The 14,411-nt window shown below is 46.5% G+C and overlaps 1 protein-coding gene across 13 annotated transcripts in view; it reads left to right on the top strand.

The window, feature by feature from the left end:
* St3gal3 (ST3 beta-galactoside alpha-2,3-sialyltransferase 3) overlaps positions 1-14,411 on the top strand; it is a 204,377-nt gene that overhangs the window by 116,816 nt on the left and 73,150 nt on the right. For 12 of the 13 annotated variants that reach the window (NM_001429992.1, NM_001430000.1, NM_031697.2 and 9 more), the window contains 1 exon segment: positions 5,754-5,846. In NM_001429992.1, coding sequence (NP_001416921.1) covers positions 5,754-5,846 — 93 coding nt within the window. 13 annotated transcript variants of the gene reach the window in all.

The following is a 14,411-nucleotide window of genomic DNA, read 5'->3' as shown; positions in this document are numbered from 1 at the left end:
ACAACACTCTCACATGCACACACACATACTCACACACATGCACACACACATGCACACACTCTTACATGCATATACACACACATGCACATACACACTCACATGCATACTCACATGCACACACTCTCACATACACACATGCACACACACGCCCTCACACATGCACACACACTCTCACATGCACACACACATACACACACTCAGATACACACACACTCTCACATGCACATACACACATGCACATACACACACTCACATGCACGCACACGAGTGCGTGCACACACACACACATACACACACGCACACACACTAAACAAGCACACTTACCTTGGAGTAGGGCTGCTCTAGGTGCATTCAAAGCCCCAGCTGCTTGAAGAAACCAATTGCTTGAGCCGCACACACACATACACATATTTTGTAGTATCTCTAGATGGTAGGTAGAGGCTTAATGTGTTTTTTACTATCTAGTCCTCACCAGGTTCTTCAGGTTCAGAAACCAGCCCTTCCTGGTCTTTGTTGTCCCGGACAGCATTCAGGAAAAGTCACCCACCCTGCAGCAGGAAGTAGTTGCTGTGTGGCGATTCTTTCCAGAGCCTGTTTTATGGACTTAGTACAGGACATTTGCTTCAGTGAGTGACATCCTTCCTGCGGTGACTCTCACAGGTGTGACCGCACCTAATGACGACCACAAATGCCGCTGTCGCCCAGAACACACAGGGACAGTATGAGTAGAAATGGACTTTCCGGCTGTGCTAAGGTCATCATCTGAGATTTCGAGCTTGAACAGAGAGAGTAGCACATCTCCCAACTGCATCTCCTGAACTCTTGCAGCCCCACCCTCCTGGGCAGAAGGCAGTGCTGCCTTAGCGGTGTACACAGGGCTATTAGATCATAGATCTGCTGCCGGGCACTTGGCTTACGCTCAATGTGTTAATTCCCTTGCTCTTTTCACTACCACCCAGAAAGAGGGTGTGTTTATATTTTTAAAGAATTGAAGTGTGGAAACAAAGCCGGAGCCGTCACAGCAGGCCCCTGGCGGGGCTTCTGTGAGGGCTGTTTGTACACCACAAGCCAACACACAGAGCAGGCTACTGAGCATCCTCCCAGCCAGTGAAGACAATAGCCAAGCCCCCAGATGAGGTTACAACAGTAATGTCGGCTTAGAACTCCGATTAAACAGGATCACCAACCAAAGCTATAGAGAAATCCATGTCTGTACCAGAGACTCCGGAGAGCAAATAGCTGCAGCCAGTGTAGAGGGGGTTGACACCCGCCACCTGTAGCTGGAGGAAGAAACTGAGGACAACCCAAGGACAGCCAGCCCAGGCGCTCCCTTACTCCCTGCAGAGGACATTGTTACTATAGTAACAAGGTTAGCAGAACCAGAGTCAGAAGGGACAGCAACTGTGCTGTAGAGTGAGCGCACACCAAGTGCACTGGAGGCTGCTGGCTGGATCCCTAGCACCAGAGAGAGCATAAGGGGGACATGTGTGCAGACAGACAGACAGACTTAATGACGGACTACCGTTAAGGAGAAAAGGTTCGTCTTGATGCCTAAGCGGAGCTGTCATGGCATTAAGTTATTGTCTTACATGAAGGCTGTTTTAGGGGAACAATTCAAATGGCAATGTTTAATAATCAAATAAGGTGACTAAAGCCAAACAAAGCTGCTTCTGCCGTTTCCTGATTGGTTGTATGGTTGTCCCAGAAACAGCCCTCGTAATTGGAGAAGTGGATCTCTGGGAAGGGAGGAGGACTGAACAGAGGCGGCAGTGATGGGTGATGCAGGATACGCGTGCCGAGGGCTGCGTGCTGAGGCCTCTGCCGTCCCCACTGGGTGGCTGGTCCTGACCGAGTGGTCAGGGGTGGGTTACTTGTTACACCCAGGTTCCTCCACTAACTAGTGCCTGGTCTCGTGAGATGGGTCTAGAAATTGGTCTGTTGATTACAAAATGCCCATCACTGATCCGTAGAGTCCTGGAGATTAACCCTCAAGCTTTTCGCCCCAGCTGCCACCCCCTGTCCCTCACATTGGTGCTGATTGCATTGCAAGTCAAAGTGACTGAGCTTTGTCTAAGGCCTTGGTACTGAAGAACTGTGCCATGTGTTCTGTGTTAGACGACAGGGCATTCCTCTTGCTTTCTAGTAAAATACGTTGATTGTACAAAATAGTATGTTCCATTGTGGCATCTTCTTACACACGTACAATTTTATTTTATTATATTTACCCCCTGCGGCCCTCCCCCTCTCACCCTCCCAAGGACATCCCCCTGCAGCATCTCTGAAGCATCAGGAGTTTTATTCTGATCAGTGCTCTCCCCCACCAGCTATTTCTGTCTCCCTTTATAGCAAACCCCTCACTATAGCCTGTTCTGACTAGTTCCAACCTTGCTTCCTCTTATATCCAGTGGAATCTGAGTTACACACCCCCACTCCCCTCCACACCCCCACTCCCCTCCACACCCCCACTCCCCTCTACACACCCACCCTACACCCACTCCCACCCATACCCACTCCCCACCACACCTGTACTCCCCACCCCCACCACACACCCACACTGCCCCACATCCACATACTGCCACCCACACCCACCGGTGAAGCAGCTCCCAGGGACCTCAGTGGTAGCTTGCACATTGCCTGGTTCAGTTGTCAGGCCAGGTGTCACCTGATCAGCCTCCTCCATGTTCGACACCACTGGCTCCTGAGGGATGTAATACTCTCTCCTTCATGTGTTTGCCTTTTTGTTTGTTTTGTTCTTTGAGACAGTGTCTCACTCTGTTACTCGGGTGTTCTCTGCCCCCCTTCTTTTTCTTACAGCTTTTGTTGCTTGAGGAGACCTCAAGCGTTGGCTTTTGCAATGCACACCTTAGTCCGCACAGCAACTCGTGGGGTTGAATCCAGACATGACCAGTTGCTCGGCCTGCCTCTGCCCCCTTCTTTTCCTTACAGCACTGTACACTGCTTGACAGGGTGGCCAGCCCTCTGCTCCCCAAACGTGTGTCTCACCCCATCCTCACCAGACCCCAGGGATCTGAGTTCTCACCACGCAGGAGGCTAAGGCTAAGTGGGTGAAGGGATTCTCGTGTCTTCCCCCCCATCAGCATGGTCAGATGTGGCCCTCCTTCCATTCACACTACCCGCCCTTGGCCTGCTTCCCTAAACTCGGCCCCACTGAGCAGAGCCAGGAAACAGGAGCTGGGTTTTCTTTTGGGTTCCATTCTGGTCATCTGGGCTTCCTCTGAAGAGTGTGTGGTTTACACTCTTCACCCCAGGGGCTTCTTAGTCACGTTCACCGCACAATGGGTGCTCTTAGTGGAAGCAGCGCCCCATGTTCCACAGTGAAAGGCCAGCTGCAGAGTACGGGGAGAACAAGGGTGGAATGATTTGATCAGACATCTGGGGGCCTCCTGGCATTTGGAGTGAGTGCCTAGAGAAACTTAACTATTCTGGCCTGAGGGAGCTGGCAACCATTAATCTTAGTGAGTTCAACCGCTGTTTGCCCCAGAGGTCCCAACATGCTGTATGACTCAGAACCCTCAACACTCTCCCATTCTTCTCTCCCTGGGACAGTCCAGAGGCCATTTCTAAGGCATTTTAATTTGGTCTTGATTGACATGCCGCACTATACCCATGCTTGCTTTTCTAAATGCGTTGGTTAGCATTCATCATTCCTGACCGACCACCTTGCACACCTAGGGCGAGCAGGCATCTGCCTGCTCTGCCATCTCCACTTTTCCGCACTCCATCTGACAGGCTCTCCTCTCCAGCATGGACCACCCAGCCCAGGAGCCTTGGGCTGTCCAATAGCCATTCTTCAGGTAAGCGGGCAGAGGAAAGAAGTGGTTAGAGGGTCGTCTCTTGACCATTTCGTCCTTCAATGCCCCGCACCACGGATGGCAGCTGCCATCTGTCTACCAAGTTCTTCGTAAACTTTCTGGAATTCAGAGAGACCACAGACGCTCAGTACAAGTTGGACAACCCCGAGGGTGAGGGTTCTGGAGAATGGCACAAAGGCACTCAAAATGCCACAGCGCTGTGTACATACTTTCAAAGAGTAGGGTGAGGCCTTCTTGACCCTCATTGCTACCCATATCCGGCCATGTCAACTGCTCCTCCTGGTGCTGGGCTCCAGGCCAACCTCTGTGATCATGTTGCTGGGAGAGTCTCGTCAGTATCCGTGACGCGAGCAGAGGCAGCTGCATGGTCACGACTCTGGCTCTTCATCTCCTAAGCCTCAACCATCTATTTATGCTGCAGGGCACCCACTCCCAGGGCTATAACAGGAGGGGGCCATTAGTCACAGTACTTCGTCCAGAGGCTTCCAGTCAGCTCCACAATTGCAATGACGTCCATATTTCATTTCCCAAATACAGTTGTTTACATAGGAAAATACAGCTTTTTCTCCTGTCAGAACCTTTGACTTTGTTTTGTTTATCAAATCAAATTCCAGCCCCTTGCTTCGCATTTGCATCTCATTTGCATCTCACTGGTAGGGAAGGCTTGAAATTATAGATCTCTAAAATTCTGTGCGTACTTAATGATTGTGTAAGGCCCTGGACTAACACCTCTGGGGTGAATTGGACTTGACACCCCACAGATGACGCATCCTAATTCCTGGCTGTCCAGCACGGACACACCCCCACACTTCTGCCACTACACGGGCCAGGCTGAAGGCCAGCTTACTATTGAGCCACACCCACTGAGGCAGCCTGGCAGTGGTGTGGAGAGGGTGAGGTGGGGACAGCTCAGAGGCTGGGAATCTAAGCTGGCAGGTGACACCACTGGCAAGGCCTCCAGTCCTGGCGTTCACGGGGTCATTTACTGAAGATGTCCTGTTGTTTTCCGGACTGCACAGGGCAGAGCTGTGGTGGAGGGCAGTGACTCCAGAGCCACAGTGAACACATCAGGATTTGGAAACCCGATGCCGTAGGATGATACAGTTAAAGTCACTCAGCCAAGACCAGGCCAGGACACAGCCCTCAGATAGTGCTTGCAGTCTCCACCCCGAAGCTCCTTGAGATTTCCTTGTCTTCAGATCACAGTGCAGGGAGACGGCCAGCATCGGTTTGGTTTTAAAAAAAACAAAAATCATGGAGGTCTTCGTGTACCTTTCTCTCTGCAAAGTGCAGGCAGAGGTCTGATCCCAAGAATTGACGCTGGAGTGAGAGACAGTTCTGTAACGGAGCAGTGCAGCTGGGAGTGGGCATAGGGTAAGGATGCTGGGTGGGAGACTGCCAGGACAGAGAGGCAGACCTCCCAGTTTAGTTTGGAAGGCCTGGCATTCTCCAGGAGGAGGACCCGGGGAAATTCCAAACTGAGCAGGAGAGCACGCTCGACTGAAGGTCAAACTGATCCATCAGCGGCTCAGTAACACATTTGCTGTGTCTGTGCTCACCATGAATGTCCCCACTGGGTGGATCATAAAGGGAGTGGAAATGGTAAAAGCAGAGGAGACCGGGCAGGTAGGGTCGTGCCAGGAAACTGCAAAAGCCAGCATCTCACAAGCTATGTCCAGCAGTGCTCCCGGTACTGCCTGCCCAGCTGTACAGCCTTTTTGGTCATCCGTCTTACTACAAAGAATCTGTGAAACGAAACGGAGGGTGTCCCTTTTATGGAGGCCTCCGAGGGACCTTTCATCGGGCTGTCTTCTGTAGAAAGGACACTCTGTTCCATTTCAGTCCCCCGCAGCTCCTGGTGAACATACGGTCTACCTGCTGCTCTGCGCCCAGCTCTGACCTTCTCTCTCTCTCCCGCAGGCCTGCAGAGCTGGCCACCAAGTACGCTAACTTTTCCGAGGGAGCCTGCAAACCCGGCTACGCTTCAGCCATGATGACTGCCATCTTCCCCAGGTATGTGATTCTTGCCCTCGATGCCTGGACGGTGTGGGCTGCGTGTGGCTCAACCGTGTGGAACACCGGAGAGAATGTGACCCTCTCCTGAGGAGGCCCCTAAGTGCCCTCCTCTGTCTAGAAGCTCACTGGTGCCCAGGGAAGGACACTTTGGTTTCATGGGTTCTACACCGCCCACTCTGCTCTTGCCATAGTCTGAGTGGCATCCACCCTCTAAGCGCTGTGCCTAGCCTTGCAGTGTATTTAGAGGGGAAGGAGGTAGAAAGTGCTCGGCTGGCCCCTGGAAGTCTAGTGTCCAGAGCCACCAGGCAGAACATTGACACTTCTGGTCCTGGAATTACTGGTTAAACCAAGCTGGGTCCCCCTGGCTGGCCTGAGAGGCATAGTCAAAGCAAGAATGAAGAATGCTTCCTGAAACTTTCTGGATTTTAGTACCTTCCCTGGCTGTCCATTTTGCATTCTGGGTACCTGATCTCCCTGATTTCAGGCTTGCCAAGAAAGTCTGTGCCTGGTGTAGGAAGTTCTGTTTACCAAATGCTTTTATCAAGTGTAAATGTTAACTTTAGTATAAATATATTTAGTAAATTAATATGCTGGCTGCATTTCTTTATCCCAGCTAGTTCCCAGTAATGACACCGAGAGGCCAAGATTTATTTCCAAGATTTACCTCAGTTTCTAGGCAGTCAGATAATTTATCCTAGCCCCTAAGATAATCTGGCTACCTCTCAGCCAGTATCACAATGATACTTGTAATTAAGTCTTCCATGTTTTGGCTGAACTCTCAAGAATTCTTTCTTCCTCTTTCCTCATGATAGATCTGCTTCTCCCCTCCTCTCTCTCTTCTTCCACTACTGATGGAACTATTCTCTCTTCTGTACAGCTGTTGGCTTATCAGCTTGTATTGACAAGGCAGAGAATAAATGGTAAGAGATGTTTATGCAAACTTGAGACAGGAGATTCTTGACAAAAGCGTTACAGTGCCATGCCTGGATTGACACAAGGTATGAGGGCAGAGAAGTCAGCCCTGGAATAACTCATAGATAACCATTACACAGTGTACAAAACATGATGCCCACAATCAGGCCTTGATGAGGAATAGGGGCTGATGAACTGTGTTGTCTCGCTCCTGGGTAGTAGATGTAGCATTCAGCTCACTGCAGAGTGCTGGGGGCAGCTCTGCTCCCTGAAGGAAGGATTTGCCTCCCATCTTTACAAGCCCAAGCTCAAGACATACACTGTGTTTGCAAGCAGGATGCTGAGAAGCAACAGGTACCAAAGCAGATCCAGGATCTTGAGTGGGATGCTCATTCTCTGGTCATCCTGAGCAGTCCCACCTAGCTCTGTGTGAAATGCAGGGGCTAGAGTAGCTGCTGCTCAGACAGGTTTTCAATCTGAGCTCTGCCTTCTGAGCTGATTCCCACCACTGGCCTCTTCCAGCTAAATCCCTCCAAAGTGCGAGGACAGCCTTCTGTGTTCTTACACAGCTGCACTGCTCCTCCCCAGCCCAGACGCTTGTGAGCTTTCCTGGACCAAGTCATAGGTTTCATTTCTAATTGAAAGTAATACAAGCACATGTGTGTGTGTGTGTGTGTGTGTGTGTGTGTGTGTGTGTGTAGTGTGTGTGTGTGTGAATGTATGTGTAGGTGTGTGTGTGAATATATGTGTGTATGTGTATGTGTGTGTGGTGTGTGTGAATGTGTGTAAATATGTATATGTGAATGTATGTATATGAGTATGTGCGTATGTGTGTATTGTGAATGTATGTGTGTGTAGGTGTGTGTGTGTGAATGTGTGTATATGAATGTGTGTGTAGGGGTGTGTGTGTGTGTGTGTGTGTGTGTGTGAATGTGTGTATATGTGTTTGTGTGTTTGTGTGGGGGGAAATGTGGCTCTTGACCACTTTCCCAGAGTCAGCTTCTATCATTACACATTGAAATGTGTTTTATTGTTCTATAGTTTATTCTTTACTCCTAAAAGTTATGTTGGAGATTATCATATTACTACGATACACGCTCCATCTTTCTTTAAATATTTTCATTTTTCTGGGGGATGTTGAGAGCCAAACCCAAGTTCTGTCCCTAAACTACTATCCATTCAGTGTCCCTATAGCCTGTTCGTTCGTTCATTCATTCATTCGTTCTTTCTTTCTTTCTTCCTTCCTTCCTCTTCTATTCTCTCTCTCTCTCTCTCTCTCTCTCTCTCTCTCTCTCTCTCTCTCTCTCTCTCTTTTCTTTTCTTTTCTTTTCTTTTTTCTTTTTGAGACAAGACTTACTGTGTAGCCCTAGAGCTTGCTGTACAGACCAGACTGGCCTTAAACTCACAGAGGTCTTCGTGCCTTTGCCTCCCAAGTAGTAGAACCCATATCATGTTAAAAATGATTACATGATGTATGAGTATATCATAATTTTGTTAAAAGCAAGATTCGCTGAAGTTTAATTTATGGTGTCATTCTGAACTTTGACAAATGGGACTTTGTGTGAACAGCAGCACATTCCCATCTCCCCCAGACTCCCCGTGTCGCTTTTCAGTGAGCTCCTCTCTCACCCTCAGCCTCTGGCAACCACTGACCTACTCTCTAACCCTGCAGTGTCTGTGGAATGTCTTATGGACGGCATCATACAGCTTTCAGAGGCAGCCTCTCACACTTGGTGTGATGTATTCACAGTCCGTGCGTCTGGGTATATCCTAGTTGTTGGCTCCCTTTGGTTACTGAGTAATACTCCATTATAGAGATGTGATGCTTCTGTTCTCTCAGAAATCAAAGACATGTAAAGCAATTCCAATTGGAAGCCATTATAAAGAAAGCCACAGGAGCACTGGGGCGTGGCTTAAGGGGAGAGAAAAAGCCACTGAAACACAGAGTGTTGGGTCTTGAATGAATACTTGTGTTCACCTTTCATAGAAAATCCCTAGAAGTGCACTGACTGGGTCCAATGTCTGATGCATGGCTCACTCGTAAGAAACCGCTAAGCTGTCTTTCAGTGTGAAAGTACCTGTTTTCTTCCCCACCAGCAATGTCTGACAGTCCCAGCTGCTGAGCGTCCTTCTGTGGGCCCGTAGGATGGGGCAGGGGTAGAACTTTGTTATTCTCTGGATTCTTTACGGTACAGAAATATTAATGTTCATGGAGTTTAACTCACCACCTCTTTTCTTTTAAGGGTGTTGTATCTAAGAAATATTTCTCAAACACAAGGTCAGAAAGGCTGTTTTTCTTGTTTTCCCCTAGAATTGCTATGGGTTTAGTTCTCCCATTTAAGCCTCTGATCTGTTTCGAGTTTTTATTTGTATATAGTGGCAGGTAAGAGCTTGAGGTCTCTTTATTTATATGTGAGTGTTGAACAGTTCCAAAAAAGTGTCAGTGACCTCCTCAACACACGCACGCACGCACGCACGCACGCACACACACACACATACATACACACACACACACACACACACACACACACACACACACACACACACAAATGCACTGAATTACCTGTCCACACTTACTGAGAATCACCTGGCACGTGCAAGGCTATTTTGCTGATCTTTGTCCTTGTAACAGACTCACACACAGTTGGACAGACTTATCTTCTGTTACCACAGACAGTTTCATTTCATCCTCTCTGGTACAGTAGCCTTTTTTTTTTTTTTATTTTATCTTACTTATCCTTGTGTGTAAAGGGGGTGGGGCATGCCGCAGCACACATGTGGAGGTCAGAGGGAAACTTTGGAGTGAGTTCTCTCCTTCCCCCTTCTTGTGGGTTCTGGGATTTAATCCACATACTCACACTTATACCCACTAAACTGTCTCACTAGCCACAGTGCCTCTCATTCTTTTTCCTTGTCTTGCTATATTAAGTGGCTTCCTCAGTATGGTAATAGTATGATAACAATATGATTATGACATTGTTAGCAGTTGTGATCAACTCTTCCTCACATCCCTGGAGGATGCAGAGTAGATGGGGGTAAACCTGTCAGTCCTCTGATCACGTGATTGGTCCACCTGAAGTTCTGAGGCTCCCCAGGTGTCCATTGACAGTTTCTTTGTTAGGATAAGAATGTTCTGTCACCTCCAAGATTCCAAGGCGTGTGGAGTTCTGTGTCTGATATTTTTGTCACTCTGAAAATTACAAAAGTCTTATAAGCTCTGGGCTAGGAATGAACTCCAACAACCAAACATTAGAGCAACATCTAATCATCCCCAATATCAGATTAGAAGACCCCAAATATCATAGCAGGAGGCCCTCAAGTATTGGAGCAGAAGACCCCTGAAAGGGGAGAAACTTTAGGGAAGAGGCAGTTCTTTGGGAATGGGAGAGGGGTGGGAGAAAGAATTACCTGGGGAAGAAATGGCCAAAATAGAGTATGCATGCATATAGGAAATGTCAAAGAATTTAAAACAAAATTTTAAAACGAAAGGAAATGGGGGGTTGGGGATTTAGCTCAGTGGTAGAGCACTTGCCTAGCAAGCGCAAGGCCCTGGGTTCAGTCCTCAGCTCCGGAAAAAAACAAAAAACAAAAATAAATAAATAAATAAATAAATAAATAAATAAATAAATAAATAAATAAATAAATACCGGAAAAAACAAAAAACAAAAATAAATAAATAAATAAATAAATAAATAAATAAATGGAAATGTTCTCCCAGTGTTATTATCTGACAGTTCTTAGAAGCCAGGGCAGAGACCTAAAAAAATATAATAAAGTTACAGATCCATGTCTTCTAATGCTTCTAATGACTGTTCTCTGACTCCTGAGTCTTTGAAGTGTTTTCTTCCATTCCTAGTTGTGTGGGGTTGTGTGTGTGATCACAGTAAGCTTTCTGTGATTCTTACTCTCAAACGATTAGGATCTGAGTTATGGGGAAACATCTGGTCCATCTTAATGAGTGTTCTTGAGAAGAGACGCTTTGTTATTACTGGGTACTCCATGGAGACGGTCAGATAAAGTCGATAGATACTGCTTGTCAAATTGCCATGTCTTTCCTGGTTCTCTATCCACTTAATTCTGACTGGAGTGCTGAAATCTTCTCTCATCTGGTTTCACTTCCCTCAGTTACTTGGTTCTTAGACACTTATTGTTATCACATTTCTAGGTCCTCTTGTTATTTTGACTTTTTTTTTTCACTAGTAATAATTCTTGTGAAGTCTTCCTATGGCATCAATCATTCTAAATGCTCCACTTGATTAAACTTGGCCTTATCGACTCATTTGCTCCATGTGTGTACACATATATACTTTTGTTTGCTCCTGAGCTATTGTGTGTATAGTGGGGCAACAGTCAGTCCATCCTTGATTTTAATCTGCTGATGTCTTTATGTCTCCATATTTAAGATGGGTTTCTTGTAGACAGCCCATAGTTGAGCCTTGCTTTTTTTTTTTTTCCATCTTTATTAACTTGGGTATTTCTTATTTACATTTCGATTGTTATTCCCTTTCCCTATTTCTGGGCCAACATCCCCCTAACCCCTACCCCTCCCCTTCCCCTTAGGTGTTCCCCTCCCCGTCCTCCCCCATTACCACCCTCCCCCCAACAATCACATTCACTGGGGGTTCAGTCTTGGCAGGACCAAGGGCTTCCCCTTCCACTGGTGCTCTTACTAGGCTATTTATTGCTACGTATGCGGTTGGAGCCCAGAGTCAGTCCATGTATAGTCTTTGGGTAGTGGCTTAGTCCCTGGAAGCTCTGGTTGCTTGGCATTGTTGTTCATATGGGGTCTCAAGTTCCTTCAACTCTTTCAGTCCTTTTGCTGATTCTTTCAATGGGGGTCCCGTTCTCAGTTCAGTGGTTTGCTGCTGGCTGAGCCTTGCTTTTTTTTTTTTTTTTTTTTTTTTGGTTCTTTTTTTCGGAGCTGGGGACCGAACCCAGGGCCTTGCGCTTCCTAGGTAAGCGCTCTACCACTGAGCTAAATCCCCAGCCCTGAGCCTTGCTTTTTAATACAATACGATGATGTCTTTTATTGAATTGCTTCTAAAGTTATATGCCATTTATATAAGTCATTGATACAGTTGTGTCTGAGTCTACTCCATCACCGTTAGTTTCCTGTTTGTTTCCTTCTTTTTGTGCTTCCTTTTGGATTAATTACATACCATGATTTCATTTTTACCCTCACCATTGGCTTAATAGCTATATTTCTTTGTCTCATAATAGATATTTTGCATTGTATAAGATAAGTTTTTAATTTATAATTCTTTTCTAATATCCATATGGAATGTAACAGCCTTATGTAACAATATTTTCCATTCTTTGTGCCATTTTCTCATTCGCTTTATATATTTATTTACCTATCAGAAAGCTACAGTATTGTTTCACTCATTTGTCCTTAACCCGCACATATACACATGTTTAAAACTAAGATATTTTAAATATAAAAAGAACTCTTAAAATTCATCAACGAAAATGAGCTACTTGGTTTATGTAGGTGCCCCTCAAAGGACGAGACGCAAGTGGTTAAGAAACAGAAAGATGCTTAGTGTCACCGACTAAAGAAATGCAAAGCAGAAGCACATGGGGAACCCACCTTATCCTCACAGCTACTGTCCAACCAAACAGAAGCTAGCAAGAGCTTATAAGGTATGGAGAAATTAGAATAGTGCAGCTTCTGTGGGAAACAGTGTGGTCATCATTACAACAGGGTTAGCTTGTGATCCAGCAATTCTTTGTCTGTACAGCCAGAGTAACTGAAGTCAGGGTCTCAGGGATTTGCACACCCAAGGTCATAGAGTCATTAAGTGCCTAAAGCTAGAAGCAACCCACGTGCCCATCAGGAGACGAAAGGAAAACAGAGCAAGTTCAGACAGAGAGGTGTTCTTTCTGCAGTAAAAAGAGGCAACTCTGACTCATGCAGGGTGAACCCCTGAAGATGTCACTCCCAATGCAGTGAGCCAGTCACAAAGGGACTGACGTTGGTGATTCCAGCAACATTCAATAAATACATATTTCCATCTTCTGGCCGAAGAACCTCTTTGTGCCTATGTGTGAGTGCAGGTACGTGTGTGCATATGTGCGTATGCCTGTGTGCACACACATGTGCTTGCATGGGCACAAGCATTTGTGTGCGTGGCAGATCCGATGTCATGTGAAGTCCTTCAGTCTGACTGAGTCTTTGTTATGCTTTTGGCTTGGGAGGTTTTCCTGGCTGGGTAACAGCTCTTCCCACAACCACACCTCCTTGTGGGACTTTAAAGCAGCTCCCTTTCTTTTTATCACCACTATGGTGACTTTGTTGAATTACTTAACAGCACTTACTTAGGGCTTGCTATTTTCTTTATCTAAAGCTTGCGTAATCTCTGCCAGACAGTTTTCTCTTCTTCTGTTCTTTCCAGAAGCCTGCCGAGGCTTTCCTCTCTGTCCGTGGTGTCCAATATGATGCTTGCTCTGCTTGGTGGTCGATGGATTCACAGTTTTGTCTGTCTTGTCTGCCTTTTTTTCTTTTGTGACATCTAAAACTATATTGAAGCTACAGTATCTATAATCGTCATAAGATATAATCAATCCAAGCACACATTTTGTATATATTTTTTAGATTTCACATTTTTATTTTTGTTAGCTCCTTTAGGTCTTTTTATATCTTCTGTCTGGTTCTCTGTTATGTCCATGGATTGGTTTGGGTTTTTTTTCTGTTTAATAAGCAGGTTTTTAATAACTCTGTGAATACGTGGATGAGAATGACTCCTCTAGGCTCATATATTTGAATATTTGGTACCCAGTTTGGGAAGGATTAGAAGGTATGGCCTTGTTAGAGGAGGTCTGTCATTGGAGGTGAGCTTTGGGTTTCAAAAGTTAATGCTATTTCCAATTAGCTAGCTCGCTCTCTCTCTCTCTCTCTCTCTCTCTCTCTCTCTCTCCCTCTCTCCCTCCCTCCCTCCCTCCCTCCCTCCCTCCCTCTCTCCCTCCTCCCTCTCCCTCCCTCCCCCTTGCGGATCAAGCATAAGCTCTCAGGACTTCTCCAGCTCCATGCCTACCTACCTGCCAAGCTCCACATGTTCATGGTCATAAACTCTACCTCTGAAACTGTAAGACCCACATAGACTGTTTCTTCTGTAATTTGCCTTGGTCATGGCACCTTAACCACAGCAACAGAAGAATAACCAAAGCAAGATGTTTCACATTCTTGTCTGCTAACTCTGGGATGGTTTCCATTGATGTATATTTTTCTGCTTCTCTGCCTGGTAGTTTTCACTGGATGTAATAGGTTTTCACACTTTTCTGTGCTGGATTTTGTTGTGGTCCTTTAAATGGCACTGGACTTCGGTACATAGCTAAGTTACTCGGAAACAGCAGCAGCCCTTTGGCTTGCTGTAAGAGCGTCGTGAGCAGCCTTTTCTTTAGAGCCATTTAGCCTCCTGAGGCACTGCCCAAGCCGCCTTCCTACGTTAGGAATTCTGCTCTCACTGATGCATCTGCACTCTGCCGTATGGGAATAGAAATAGCCCCTAGTCTGGTATGAACACTAGAATTTTTTTTTAAACTTCTTCCTGCTGGTCTTGGCTTCCGTGTCTCCTCTCATGTGTGCACGGATCAATACTTGGCCAGAAATCTGGGAGGTGCCCACTGCAGACCTTCAGAGCTTTCTGTGTT

This window comes from Rattus norvegicus, chromosome 5 (genome assembly GCF_021556685.1).
Source record: "Rattus norvegicus strain SHRSP/BbbUtx chromosome 5, alternate assembly SHRSP_T2T, whole genome shotgun sequence".
Lineage (NCBI taxonomy): Eukaryota > Metazoa > Chordata > Mammalia > Rodentia > Muridae > Rattus > Rattus norvegicus.
Note: the sequence above shows the minus strand (reverse complement) of the source record. Positions and strands in the feature narration are given on the sequence as shown.